At 38.3% G+C, this 14281-nt stretch overlaps 1 protein-coding gene across 1 annotated transcript in view; it reads left to right on the top strand.

The window, feature by feature from the left end:
• Nucleotides 1–251: 251 nt before the first annotated feature.
• The window catches only part of ABCA9 (ATP binding cassette subfamily A member 9), a 64449-nt gene continuing 50419 nt past the window's right edge, over nucleotides 252–14281 (top strand). Inside the window, exons 1-6 of the mRNA XM_023511210.1 lie at nucleotides 252–575; nucleotides 7175–7284; nucleotides 8908–9115; nucleotides 11608–11772; nucleotides 12347–12450; nucleotides 13612–13838. Of these exons, the coding sequence (XP_023366978.1) occupies nucleotides 7180–7284; nucleotides 8908–9115; nucleotides 11608–11772; nucleotides 12347–12450; nucleotides 13612–13838 (809 nt within the window). The 5' untranslated portion in view covers nucleotides 252–575; nucleotides 7175–7179. The remainder of the gene's footprint in view (nucleotides 576–7174; nucleotides 7285–8907; nucleotides 9116–11607; nucleotides 11773–12346; nucleotides 12451–13611; nucleotides 13839–14281) is intronic.

Consider the following 14281-nt stretch of genomic DNA (forward strand, 5'->3'; position numbering starts at 1 on the left):
TTTCTTTTCTACTTTGCCGTGCTCTTCTCTGGACAGGCTTTTTACTTATCTTGTTTAAAAGATTGTGTCGGGGTTAACTCTTCCATCAGGGCCTTGTATGAAAAAGCCAGCTGAGAAAGACTAGACCCTCCTTGGTTTGATGGTTGCCAGTGTTTGTTTGTTTGTTTGTTTGTTTTTGCAGTTTTGGGCCAGGGCTGGGTTTGAACCCACCACCTCCAATATATGTGGCCAGTGCCCTACTCTTTTGAGCCACAGGCGCAGCCCAAGTTGCCAGTGTTTTGAAATGTCCAGCCAACCATCTGCAGCTACAAAGTCCCCACTGAGAAATTGGCAGGACGCAAAGAAATGGAAATCAACAAAGGAGTCGCTATGTTAAGCACAAGAGCTTCTGGCAGCCCAGCTGAAGGGAGACCATATCCTCCTCAGAAACCAGTTGAAAACAGAACTATTCACAATGAACAGGAAATTAAAAGCATGATGTAGTGGTGACCCAGAAGGAATGTGGATGCTTCTCCAGGACTCACAGACCCGTGGATGAACTGTGCTTCTAGATTTTACCTCCAGCTTCTCTGAGAGTAAGTGAACCTCTGCAATCATGGCTATTTTGCCTCTAGAAATACATAATCTGACCCTAGAAATAGAAACGCCAAACATTTGGGTGGAAACCACTAAGGGCAGTAAGTTACTCCAGGGTTGTTTTAACTTTTTAAATAGCATGAATATTTTACTTTGTATAACTAAATAACCAGTTAGAGAACCAAGATGGATGTTTTGACAAATTAGTACATATTACCTAATAGGCTGATGGGTAAATTGAAAGGAATGTAACTTGACGTTGCTTCTTTGCAAGTACAACCTATTTTCAAAGTTATTTGAATTAATTATTCTTTCTTGTTCATTTTAAATTTTACTGGCAGAGGAATTATAAGAATTAGATGCATGTATTTTGGCTTTTGAATTGCTTTCAACTGGCTTGTGAATATCCTTGAGAAAGCTTTGGCAAATACTTTTATCGATCTTGCTTAAATAATAATTATATAAGGATTTTGATCCAATTTGCTGAGCACTGCGTTTATTCTCTGAATAATAGGAATTCTATCCAAGAGAGACATGACTTGCTTTATATAATCAATTTATTATTTCCAAAATATACAATTTCCAATTCAGGGCGATTTAAGCCAACCAGATGTTTGTGCTATTATGGTGAGCAGTATTATTTTTCCCCTGATATTTACACCAGGATATTCCGTGGTTAAAAAAAAAAAAATCAATCTTAGTAGTCAGAAACAAATGAGCACATTCATGACAATTAGATTATGTAAATTTTTACTTATATTTTCCAGCGTATACATTAATTCACTGACAGAAAGGAGAGTAGTCATGGGCACTATGTTTAACCTTTCAGATACTGAGGTCTACCACCGTCTTGATTTCTTAGTTGAAAATTGTTGTAGCTTGGTTTGAGCCAGGGTTTCTGGGCTATTACAGCCTGCTCTGATGGCATTAGGACCAGGAACTCACCTGCCTTGCTGCTGAACCTCTTTGTTAATTTTTGGACAATTTTTTTTTCAGGGGGGGGACAGTCTCACTATGTCGCCCTGGGTAGAGTACCGAGGCGTCACAGCTCACAGCAACCTCCAACTCCTGGGCTTAAGCAATTCTCATGTCTCAGCCTTCTAAGTATCTGGAACTACAGATGCCTGCCACAATGCCTGGCTTTTTTTTTTTTTTTTTTTTTTTTTTTTTATTGCAGTTGTCGTTGTTTGGCAGGCCTGGGCTGGGTTCGAACTCGCCAACTCTGATGTATGTGGCTGGCACCGTAGCCACTGAGCTACATATGCTGAGCCATTTGGGGACAATTTTTAAACTTAAGTCCCTGCCTCCCTTTGTTCCATGAATGGGACACATCATAAAATGAACTTTTTCTGTCCTAAAGCCCTTGTCCCTTCTTGCAGTCTTGTTCTCAGTCCTAGAGTCTCAGACCCCATTTTTCCCTGCCTTGTATTAACTTTCCATTGCTGCTGTAGTAAATGGCCACAAACCTAATGTCTTATAACAAAGCAGATTTATCACCTTGCAGTTCTGGAGATGAGGAGTGAGGTGTTGGCAGGGCTGCACGCCTTTCTGGAGGCTGTAGGGGAGAAACTTTTCTTGACGTTTGCAGCTACTCAAGGCTCCTTGAGCTCTGTGGCTCATGGCTTTCTCCTCCAAAGCTGGCTACAGCAGCTCAAATCCTTCTTATATTTCTTCAGCTGGTCTCCCCACATGCCTCCCTGTTTCACTTTTTGGGACGTTTGTGTAACATATTTACAAGTTCCAGGATTAGAATGGGACCATCCCCTTTCCCTTTAACTCTTCCTTAACTTTCAGGAAATAAGTAGCAGTACAGCATCCTTTGCAATAAAGTGTGGTTAGGCTCCATCTCCGGCAGCACTCCCCGGGGGCTGCCTTGAGTAAGTCACCTTCCCATTTGAGCTGCCTCCTGAATACCAGAAGGGGTCAGTGTCTTCATGGCTTGTTTCTGCCCAGTGACTGAACCATGAACCTTGGAACCAGGAGCAACCTCATCACTAAAACCACTGCAGAGAAAATAGCCACCCTGTCATCTCCACCCCTTTTCAGTAAGTCACTAAAGGAGGACACCACTGCCTTGGAAAGCCAGGCCTTATCAGTCACCTGGGCAAGGCCAGCTGTATTGTATTGCTGAGTTCCGATTTGATTTTCTACCTGCTGGTCTATTTTCTTCCCTTAAAAGAACTTCTTCAAACATTTCTTGCAAAGCAGGCAGGCTTACTAGCAACAAATTCCCTTAATTTTTTTTTGTCTGAAAAATTCTTTATTATTTATCCTTTGTGGATAATACAGTAGGATTCAAAATTCTAGATTGGTATAATTTTTTTCCCCTCAACACATTAAATACTTCATTCTGTTCTTTTCTTGTTTGCTTCTGAGGAGAAGTGATACATAATTCTTATTTACATTTCTCTAAAGGAAAGATGTTTTCTTCCTCTGGGTTCTTTCAAATTTTTTTTTCTTTAGTCTTGCTTTTCCCAAATCTCAAACAATATTCCCTGTGTGTTTAGCAAATGTTCTGCTTGCTGTTCTCAGTCCTTCCTTCCAGGATCCAGGGTTCAGTAGAGTCTAGCATTAATCTGGGACAATTCTCAGTCTTTTGTTTCAAATATTCAAATATTGGTATTTCCATTAGGCATTACGTCCCCCTCTTTCAGGTGCCCCACAGTTCTTAAATCTTCTGATTTTTTTCAGTCTCTTTTGTTGACTTTTCCGTTTTGGATTCTTTACTGTATCTAATCTATTAATAAGCTCATCAAAGGCATTTTGATTTCTGTTACAGAGTTGTTAATCTCAGGCATTTCTTTTCGTTTCTTCCTTAGAATTTTGATCTAGGTCCTTACCTTGCCATCTGTTCTTCCATGTGGTGACGTATAAGACAAACATATTTAGTTTCTGCTCCCAGTTCCTGACATCCAGCTTCTAAAACCCTTGTTCCTTCCTGCGTGAGGAGCGTGACTAGAGCATCTTTTGGTATAGTAGTAACATTTGGGTATAATATTTAGTTCCTGGTTTCTGATGTAAAACTGCTACGACTGGGAATCTCTGGAGTGATAAGAGTGTCTCCTTGGATGTTAAATGCGATGACCGGTGGCTGAAAGCCCCTAGATGTCTTCCGAACAGGGGCCAGTTACCACAGGACTTACCCAGGTGATTAGGAGGTTGAAACTTTCAGCCCCATCCCTGGGCCTCCAAGGACAGAAGCTGGAGTTTGGGTTCATCACCAATGGACAATAATTTTCTTAATCACGTCCATGTAATGCAGCTTCCATAGAAACATCCCTGAGCGGTTAGGAAGACTTCTGGGTTGGAAAACACATCAAGGTGCTGGGGAGGTGGTGCCCCTGGAGGGGCTGTGGGAGCTCTGTGCCCCTTCCTACATACATTGCCTTGTGCATCTTTTCTATTTGGCTGTTCTGGAGTAATATACTTTATAATAAACTGGTAATCGTATGTAGACTGCTTTCTTGAGTTCTGTAAATCTGACCATCTTATGTCACCTTTGGGTTTGACTCTGGCAGGGCCTCAGCATCCAGGCAGCATGAAAATGCACAGGACTTCAGGGCTTCTCTCTATTTTTCGGGTCCTCTTTCATTGGTGCTGTTTTTGGAGAATCCAAGGTGAAGGAAAAATTGTATTGTTATATTTTTTCTTGACACTTTGGGCTCTTTCAGATCTCACTGATATACCAGCCCATCCCATTATCTCAGGCTTGTTTTTTTCTCCTCATACCTGCGTACACTGTATGGCAGACTCTCCTTCTCTGTCAGCCCCAGGTATGGAAACAAGGTGAGGGTGGTGGCCTTCCTTCAGCTATCATGGGCTTGTTTCTCTTGGGAATTCCGTCTACCAGTGGTACCTTGCAAATATTAAATTTTGCTAGTGCCATGGGAAATACGGCTTTAATCTTGTTTGGATTGTTGCTGTTGTTGCCATTGATATCAAGGTGTTTTTCTTATTCTATGTCCCACCTTTGGTGTTCCAGGAAACAGAGATCTTTTTTAATTTTTTTATTGCTGGAGATTCATTGAGGGTACATGAAACCAGGTTGCACTGACTGCCTTTGCTAGGTAAAGTCCCTTGCCCCCATGCACACTCTCCCCCGCCCATACCTCCCCCACATCCCACCACGTGGCTCAGACCCCAGGGCTCTGTCTTGGCCTCTGCACCACAGGTGATTGTATGTTTAGGGCTGTTGTGTTCAGGTTTCAGTGCTTTCCAAATAATTTTACATTAACGTGAACATTGTGATCAGGAAATTGAAAAACTCCCATGAGTATTTTCCTTAATTTGAGGCAAACTTAAAAAATTTGGCTGACGTGTGTGTGTGTGTGTGTGTGTGTGTGTAGGGGGTGAGTCTGCAGTTCATAGTTAAAGTACTTTCAAATTTTATTACAAATGGGTATTTCTTCTTTGTAAATTGTGTCCATTTCAGTGCACGTGTACAGAGGAAGTGGAGCAAATCACACGTGTTCATTTCCACCTTGAAGCTACCAGACTGATTTCCCTTTCTTTGAAAACTGTTTACTTCCTCCTGAATGCCGCCCTTCCCAACTTGGTTCACAGAGACATTTTCTTTTATTTTTTACTCTCAAAATGTCCTTCTTGGTCACTATATTTGACAGTCGGATAGCTTTTTTTTTGGAGACATATACCATTGTATCCTCTTATCTTTCTGAAGGCTTAATTTCCATTGCAGTTTTTACGAAGTGTTTTTTCTTGGATGTGTTTTCTACAACATCTTTCTCTTGCAACTGTATTTTCTTTTTTAAGGGTATCTCATTACTAAATGCATTACTGTGGGTCTTTTTCTGTCTATTATAATTAATTTTATTTCTCATTATTTTCAAGTATGTTTTTTTAATTTCTTTGATAATTTGGGAGGCTTACAAAACTTCTGTTTTGTTGGCAGATTTTGTTTATTTACTGACTTTGATGAGCATTTCAAGTGATTATTTGCTTTCATTTTATTTTTTTCTTTCTTGTATTCTTTTTTTTTTTTTAGGCATTAGATGCAAAATTTTAAAACGTTTCTCCTGATTATCACAATGAAGTTTTCTTTCTAATAATTCTGTATTTTCCCTTCCTCTTGAGTGGACTCTTTCTTTTCTTATGTTCCAGCATCTTAGGGCTCCTGATAATGACAGCGCACACTGATGCCTGTGAATAAACAGCCCGAGGTGATTCCTCCTAGAGCTTCTCTCTGCCTGCGAAGAGATGCTCGTGGAATCTCTGCCCTTGCCCTGAATGGAGGATCTTCCTGCACCAGCATGGCACGTTGGTTAAGAGCGAGGTCTCCAGAGTTACAGCCCCACTTCTGCCACCATTAGCTCTGTTTGGCGAGTCACTTTGCCTCTCTCTGCCTCATTTTCCTCATCTATAAAATGGGGAGAATAATAAGATCTATGTCAGAGGTTTATTATGAGGGTTAAATACATTCATATAAACCCTTTAGGTTACCTGGATCATTAGGAAGTCATCATCAAATGTTAGGTAGTATTTTTTCCTCACTATATTATACTCAAACAACTCCAATCTCTTGGTTCCAGTCAGACTGAACAATATGAAATTCTCTGAAATTCCCCCAAGATGTTTTCTTCCTACTTGCCTTTGAGTTTTATTGCTTTTGTGTTTATTATTTGGGATTTTTTTTTCTCTTTTATGATTGTGTTGGAACACTCTGGAACTTTAATTATAAAAGGTCAATAAAAGGTCGGGCTAATTACAGTCTTGAGTTCATGGCACACAAAATATTTGTTTAGACAAAGCTCCTGTCTTATTTTGGTTATTTATTTTATTTCAAATTCCCTCTTCACACCCGGCCTCCATTCCTGTTTCCTATTGCCAAACATAACAGTTTCATCATATTTGATGGTGACCCTTTAGTTCCTGGATATTTTTGAAAAACATGGATTGAATGTAGTGTGAATTAATATAAATAATATTGTGATACGATTCTCAACTTTTCCTTTTTCCTTCTTCTTTTTTTCTTTTTGAATTGGCAGGATGTTTTTAAGATCTCTTCCTATGGATGGGTAGATTTCATTTCATTGCTCCTGCGTCCTAAAGAGTACTCTTGGGACTATATCCATCAGAAATTGTTTTGTGACACCTGCCACAATGACCTACCTCATAAAGAGCATCCTTGCACAGGTCCCCTCGTGAAGCTGCGTGAACATTTCCTTGGGGTACATGCTCAGGACCAGGAGTGATTGATGGTTGAGTGTTTCTAGGTAGTAATGAATTAGTAAAGAGTCCCCAAAATGACTGGGGAAGTTTATATCCTCACCATCAGTGCACAAAGCTGCTTTCCCATTAGACGGTTTAACAATGTCAAGTGTGGGGGGACAACAGCCCTCGACACTATTCACTCCTCTGATTTTTGCCAGTCTAGTGAGAGAAAAATCATAGCTCATAATTCTTTTTATTATTACTTATTTCAGTACTGAGCATCTGTTCCTCTGTTTTATTTTAACCTTCTGGCTTCTTCTCTAGACATGTGACAGGAAACAGCTATTATGCTATTTCTTTTTGGTTTGATTTTACAATGTTTTCTACTTTAGACCTTCACATTTACTTCCTTTCTCTTCTCTCATTGAAGGAGACATGTCCAAAATGCACAGGAGACACGTGAGTGTGGTTCAGCAAACCTGGGCTCTTCTCTGCAAGAATTGTCTTAAGAAGTGGAGGATGAGAGGAGCGACCTTCTTGGTACGTTTCAGGGTTTATGCGTTCTCATATTTAGAGAGACCCATAGACATATAGACCCATCATAGTTCAGGTCTATGTGTTCTCATATTTAGAGGGTGAAAAATATTTTCTCAGGCAGCACAAATACTTAATCTTCATTATTTATTTTTTCACATATATATAGTCTAATTAGCAGGCTATTTTTTTTTTCAAGTTCCAGGATTTGCTATTTTTTCAAATAAAATTTAAAATATATAATTATTATTTGTCCTACTAGAGGGGTTGTTAAAGAATTCACATTAAGATACTCCCTGGAAGTATCTTAATACCATATCCATAGACTGCAGTATCTTAAAGCCATATCCATAGACTGCAGAGGTAACAATTCTTAACATCTGACCTCATTTGAATGTCATGAAGGCACAGGCATCAAAGTTCAGGGCTGAAGAGCCAAAGACACAGACTTTAATCCAGAATTAATTCAGAAGTGTCCCAGAATTTAGGTAACAAAAAGACAAACTGTAGTACTTACATGTGGATATAGACAGTGTCTGTTTGTAAGAAATAAAGGGCATCAAACAAACTGGAAAATAAATTATTTAGAACTTTCACTTCTATTAAAATATCTTTTTCTGAGCATAAGAATAATGTAATGTACTTTATGTAGAAAAATTTAGTAAACACAGAATATAAGTTAAAGTTAGTTATTTAAATACTCATAGTTCAATAGTTTGTATATTATTGTTAGATCTTATAAACAGTATGTGTGTATGTTTGTGTGTGTGTTTATTCAAAGATATATATTAAATGCTAGGATTTGAAGTGAATAAAGTGTATAAAATTTCCTGCATTGAGCAAGGACTATACAAAAAGAATGATAGAAGTCAATATCCTATTGTATATACAGATAGATGTTTTACTTCCAACCTTTTAACCCTTTTTAAAAAATAAACATTATATCTATGTTTCTTTGTAAATAGATGGATAAAGACATAGACCAGCTCATATAGCTCAAAGAAGATCATATGATGAATATCATATATAGCCCCTTTAAAAAGATTTGTGTTTAGAATGATAGCTAAATAATAAGGTGAGGGCTTGCCACTGGGCTTCTAATGCACTTTGATGCATTTCTAATACCAGAATGTGGTTACAGAGACAAAGCCTTTTAAAATTCTTTTTATGAGCAATATTGTAGGACTATCCTCTTCCACCTGCAGAAAGCAGAAGATAAAAGTACAACTTGGATTGTGTATGGAAGCTAGATACCTTCTCCATGCCACCTATCATTTAATTATCATTGTCACTAAGGTTTTACCATGGCTGTAAAAATCTGGGCAATCATGATGCAATCCAGCTTTTATCACTTGCATAAAAGCATGGTGAACTTAGATCCCCAATTATAACTGGGAATTGTACATAGTTCTGTGTGGAAAGACAATGTAAATATTGCAACATGTGCACTGTGAAGGACAAGAGAAAAATCAAGAAATTTAAAAAATTGAGAGACAGACCTAATGGAATGCAAGCTACCTAACTGTTTTAAATCAGTTAAAACAGATTGTGAGTGAAAACTGATTGTGAGTGATCAATCTGGGGTCAAATTCCTATCACCTTGCTTCCTTTTTCTCTCGTTGTATGCAGGAATGGCTTTTCTCATTTTTTCTAGTGCTGTTTGCGTACTTAATGTCCTCCAATTTACACCAAGTTAATGACTCTCCTCACATGCCTGCAGAGTATCTGGGACGTGTCGATCATTTTAATGATTCTGATTATTTTATTGCATTTGCACCCAAATCCAACACTACCCAATTGATAATGGACAAAGTGGCTTCAGCCCCATTCATGAAAGGTCGGTTCTCTGCCTGTTCATAATAGTTTTCTTATTTGCAAAAGATACAAATTCATTTTGCGATTTCCTTGATAAGTTGCATTCAATGTTCAAGTTTCTAGAGTTTATTGATTACTCTAATATGTATTCCTTTCCCGTCTCCAGGAGGTTTTCCTACTCTGTTTCCTAGGGCCCTGTGTTAGAGCACTTGTCTTACTTACAGTAAATGCCAAAAAGAGATCAACCAGGGTTATTTAAATGCATGTTTGTGAGAAGATTCTGGAAATATTAGACAGTGTTTCCTTAAAAAAACTCTTCATTTACATAAAAATTGAGAAACTAAACAACAATATCAAAAATGCAAGGGCAGTATTTACAACAAAACCAAGAGACAAAGTGTTTCTTTATATTGCAAGATCTGACTGGATGGGGAAGAAGAACTAAAAACCACAAGATCAGCATGGGACTCTCTCTAGGGGTGGGAAGGGTACGAACACAGGCGGCGGGGTATCTGACCGTCCTGAGGGCAGCCCCTTAAGAGTTAATAAGTAACCACTGGAAAGCAGAGATGGTTAATGTGAGAACACAAAGTACATCGTTTTCGGCAGTTATATTGGTAGTATAGTATTAAAATGTTATTGAGACTGCTAATTGTGTACAGTGGAGTAGATCAAATAAGTAATTAGGAAATAGCCTCCCTTTTCCATCTCTGCATCCGTGAAATCCAGGACTATTAGGATGGAAGACGTGTCTGGGACAGGAAGTTTACAGGCTGAAGGATCTTGTTATCCCAGACAGGGGGGGGAGCTACCCAGAACTGATAAGTTACATCCAGAGGTCTCAGGAGCCAACTCGGCACCAAGTGGGCTTCAACAGGGGCAATAATTTGAAACTTATCAAATATTTACATCCATGCAGTTATAATGTTACTTAAAAAGGTAATATAACTAATTTTCTACTGTTAGAGGATCATACAGTGTTGAGCATGCCGCATCCAAAAATCTGAAATCCAAAATTCTCCCCAAACTGAAACTTTTGAGTTTTGACATGAAGCACAAGTGGAATGAATATTCCAGAACTTACCTTGTGTACTGGGTGGCAGTCAAAACACACTCAAAACTTTGTGTCATGCACAAAAATCATTGAAAGCATTGCATAAAATCACCTTTAGCCTATGTGTAATTTGTATATGAAACATGATTGAATTTTATGTTTAGACTTAGGTCCCTTCCCCAAGATTTGTTATTATCTATGCAAATATTGCAAAATCCTGAACAATCTAAACTCGAAGACACTTCTGATCCCAAACATTGTACATAAGAGATACTCAACCTATAGTAATGAGTTCTTATGAAAATGTGCAAATAAAGAGGAACTGCGAGCATGGATCAGTGGCATCACAAAATAGATAATGGAAACGTACTATTTTATCAATGTTTTCTACTAATAAAGTTTTTAAGATAATAAAACACTGCTATTTTGAAACCCTCATTGAATCAATGGACTTGTGCACCGAGCATCAACATCTGTTAATAGCTCAAAAAAAGGAACAATTGAAATTTATGCGGCTCTGGGTAAAACAAAACAGCAGTGCCTGTATTCTGGTGAGAAGGATTTCCAGCTGCTGGGTTGAAGGAACCACAGAGGACAAAGGAACACACTGAACTGCACCAGGAGTGTGCAGTCAGCAAAATCCAGAATCTGAGAAACTCTCATGAGGAACCTAGGCTTCAATGGCCTGGGTTTGATCAGTAACATTCAGCCATTGACATTATATATTGTAGAATAAACAAAGCCTCTTAAGAAAATATTATCCCAATGTAACAGTTTATACTATCTTTGGCCACATTAAAAGTACTGTCAAATGGAAAATACATAGTATTATAATATGTATTTAGACATAGAATAGAATTCAACTTTTAGATGGGTCTATCTGTACATGAATTTAAATGGGTGCAATTGTACTATTATTTCAAATTCATCACGCTTTAAATTATTGTTTAAAAAGTTCATGTGCAGGCTCAGCACCCATAGCACAGTGGTTACAGTGCCAGCCACATATACCGAAGTTGGTGGGTTCAAACCCAGCCTGGGCCAGCTAAAACAACAATGACAACTACAACAAAAACAGCTGGGCATTTGGCGGGCACCTATAATTCCAGCTATTGGGAGACCGAGGCAAGAGAATCGCTTAAAGCCCAAGAGTTGGGGGTTGCCTTGAGCTGTGATACCACAGTACTCTACTGAGGGCAACATAGTGAGAACCTGTCTCAAAAAAAAAAAAAAAAGTTCACGTGCAAGGGCAAAATATATTTGCAATAAAAGTACCTGCCATGTAACACTTCTGATTTTTATGGAGACTACTAGAAATATGAGTTTCCCTCACTTCTGCCCTCCCTGGTCCCTGGTCCAACACTGCCCAAGAGAACACCTTTAATATAAAACACCTTTAACATAATTGTATATGGTATGCTGTCTCTTACTTGTAACTACTTTCTGTTTTTACTTTGCAGGAAGAACAATCATGGGGTTGCCTGATGAAAAAGGCATTGATGAACTGGATTTAAACTTTTCTGTAGATGCTGTGAAAGTCATCTTTACTGATTCATTCTCATATCATCTGAAGTTTCATTGGGGACATAGAATCCCCAATATAGAAGAACACAGAGACCATTCAGGTAGACTTCCTAGTAGAAAATGCATTTTTTTTTTTGCTATTATATCAGTCGCCCCAGGGGGCACACATGAGAACAGAAGTGAAATTAACTGCACACACACCCAACTTATACCATTAACTTCTAAGCTTAAGAAGGTTGATCTTTGTTAAATATTTACACTCTTAACTACATTGTCTTGCTAAGAAATTATATTTACTATTTTTTAAGCTGCTCCAAAATGAAACCTTAAAAGGGCTCTTGCTCAATGATTTCCAAACATTTAAAAAAATGTTTTGAGTGGTTTCTTGGCACAAGCAATAGAAGAGAGCAAAGCTCAAACAGAAAACATGCTTGATAATGAAAGGAATTATAATACTGAATGAAAAATCATGGAGAGCTGATTTTTAAAACACTAATGAAGCAATTCTGGTGAATTCTCCTACGGCATATTCTATAAACTTCAAAAGGAAGACTTACCATAGGCTATGTTATCATGGACGTTGAGTGCATTTTGAAACACTTGAAATCTTAATTATTTTTTCCTATAACCAAGAGTGTCCTATCTCATAATAATGGATGTGTTCTTTTTCTAAAGCTCATTGTGAAGTAACAGATAAAAGAATCACATGTAAATCATCAACATTCTGGGAGAATGGCTTTGTAGCTTTTCAAGCTGCCATTAATGCTGCTATTATAGAAGTGAGTATTAAGGAAAAGGAACATGACTGCATCACTAATTAACTTTTGGTGGGTGGTGGTTGAGTTAATCTGTTTGCATTGCTACAAAAGAATACTTGAGACTGGGTGATTGATAAAGAAATTTATTTGGCCCACGGTTCTGCAGGCTGACAGGAAGCGTGGCACTGGCCTCTGCTCCCAGCGAGGGCCTCCAGAAGCCTCCACCTGTGGCGGACAGGGAAGGGCGGAAGCATCAGTGGTGCCAATCGCTTCATGATTTCAGCAGTATAATGGATATCTTATTCTATCATGCATTCATTTAATTAATAAGACATAATATATTGAACAATTCTATATTCAAACCACTATGCTAAGTACCGGGACTCAGAAAATAGGTAGAACATAGACACTTTTCTCAGAGATACTGGGAATGGGGGAGATAGAGATATGGGTATGTAGTCACAATAAGATTTTAGGTTCTATTGTAGAAATTTTAACTTTTTTTAGAGATAGGCTCCCACTATTTCACCTATGCTGGGTGCAGTGGCACGATCATAGCTCACTGCAGCCTCAAGCAGCTGGGCTGAAGTGACCATCCTGGCTCAGCTTCCACAATAACGGGTGGCACATGCACTCGACTCTACCATAGAATTTTAAGTGGTGTAGCAGGCAAGTAATGAAGTAGGAGATTCTCCGATGAGAAATATCAGGGAAGACTTGCTAGCTGATCTGCCATTCCAGCTGGTTTTAAAACCTAATAGCATTTTGTCCAATGAAGATGGTAAGCTGGAATGTTCTAAGGAGTCAAGACAAAATCAGGAGCATTTTGGAACTACAAGAGGCTACATATACATATATACAGAGGGGGCCCAAAAATGTATGCACATTTAAGAAAGGAAAAATCTCTACTGAATTTGTAATACTTAAGTCACATTTGACTTCTGCAATTACAATAGGTGGTTAGCATGACTTGGGTTCATTTTTTGGTTATCTACATACATTGAATATTACAATTTTAATACAGTTTTTTGTTTCTTAAAATGTGTATATATTTTTAGCACCTTCTCTGTGTGTGTGTATGTGTGTGTGGGGTGTGTAAAATGTAAATGATTTTTTAGAATTGAGGACAAAGCCTAATGTTAAATCTATGATAACAATTTGTACATTGATATTTTTCTCTAGATTACAACAAATCATTCAGTGATGGACCAGCTGATGTCGGTTACTGGTATAAATATGAAGATATTTCCTTTTATTGCCCAAGGAGGAATTGCAACTGATTTTTTTATCTTCTTCTGCATTATCTCTTTTTCTGCATTTATATACTATGCCTCAGTTAATGTCACACAAGAAAGACGATACATTAAGTCACTGATGACAGTGATGGGACTTCGAGAGTCGGCATTCTGGTAATCGCATGACTACAATCCCTCGTGTAGCACGAATCAACAGACGACCTCAGTTGCTGGGACTCTCAGGCCTATAAAGCATCATATTTAAACTTTCTTCTTTCATGAAGCGGTTCATTATAAATTAATGGACTAGATGCACATATAGGCTTAGTAATCACTAAACAACACTTTTCATACCTCTTGGACTTAAAGCCTGTCCTGCAGACGTCTTCCACCCCTCAGGGCACTAACAATACAGCTGATGGCTCTCAGTTCTAGTTACCATGTGTGGGTGAACTCAAATATACAAAAAGTTGAAGTTTCCAGTGTTTCAATAGAATGTATGTTTTTAGATATCTTATGTTAGAAGTGGTGGCTGATTTTGACTCAATGTTGAATGAGTCATTACTTATTACACCCCAAAATGGCACCTATTATGCTCTTTATACACTGAGACGTCC

This window comes from Otolemur garnettii, unplaced genomic scaffold (genome assembly GCF_000181295.1).
Source record: "Otolemur garnettii isolate 467f Iridium unplaced genomic scaffold, OtoGar3 scaffold00018, whole genome shotgun sequence".
Lineage (NCBI taxonomy): Eukaryota > Metazoa > Chordata > Mammalia > Primates > Galagidae > Otolemur > Otolemur garnettii.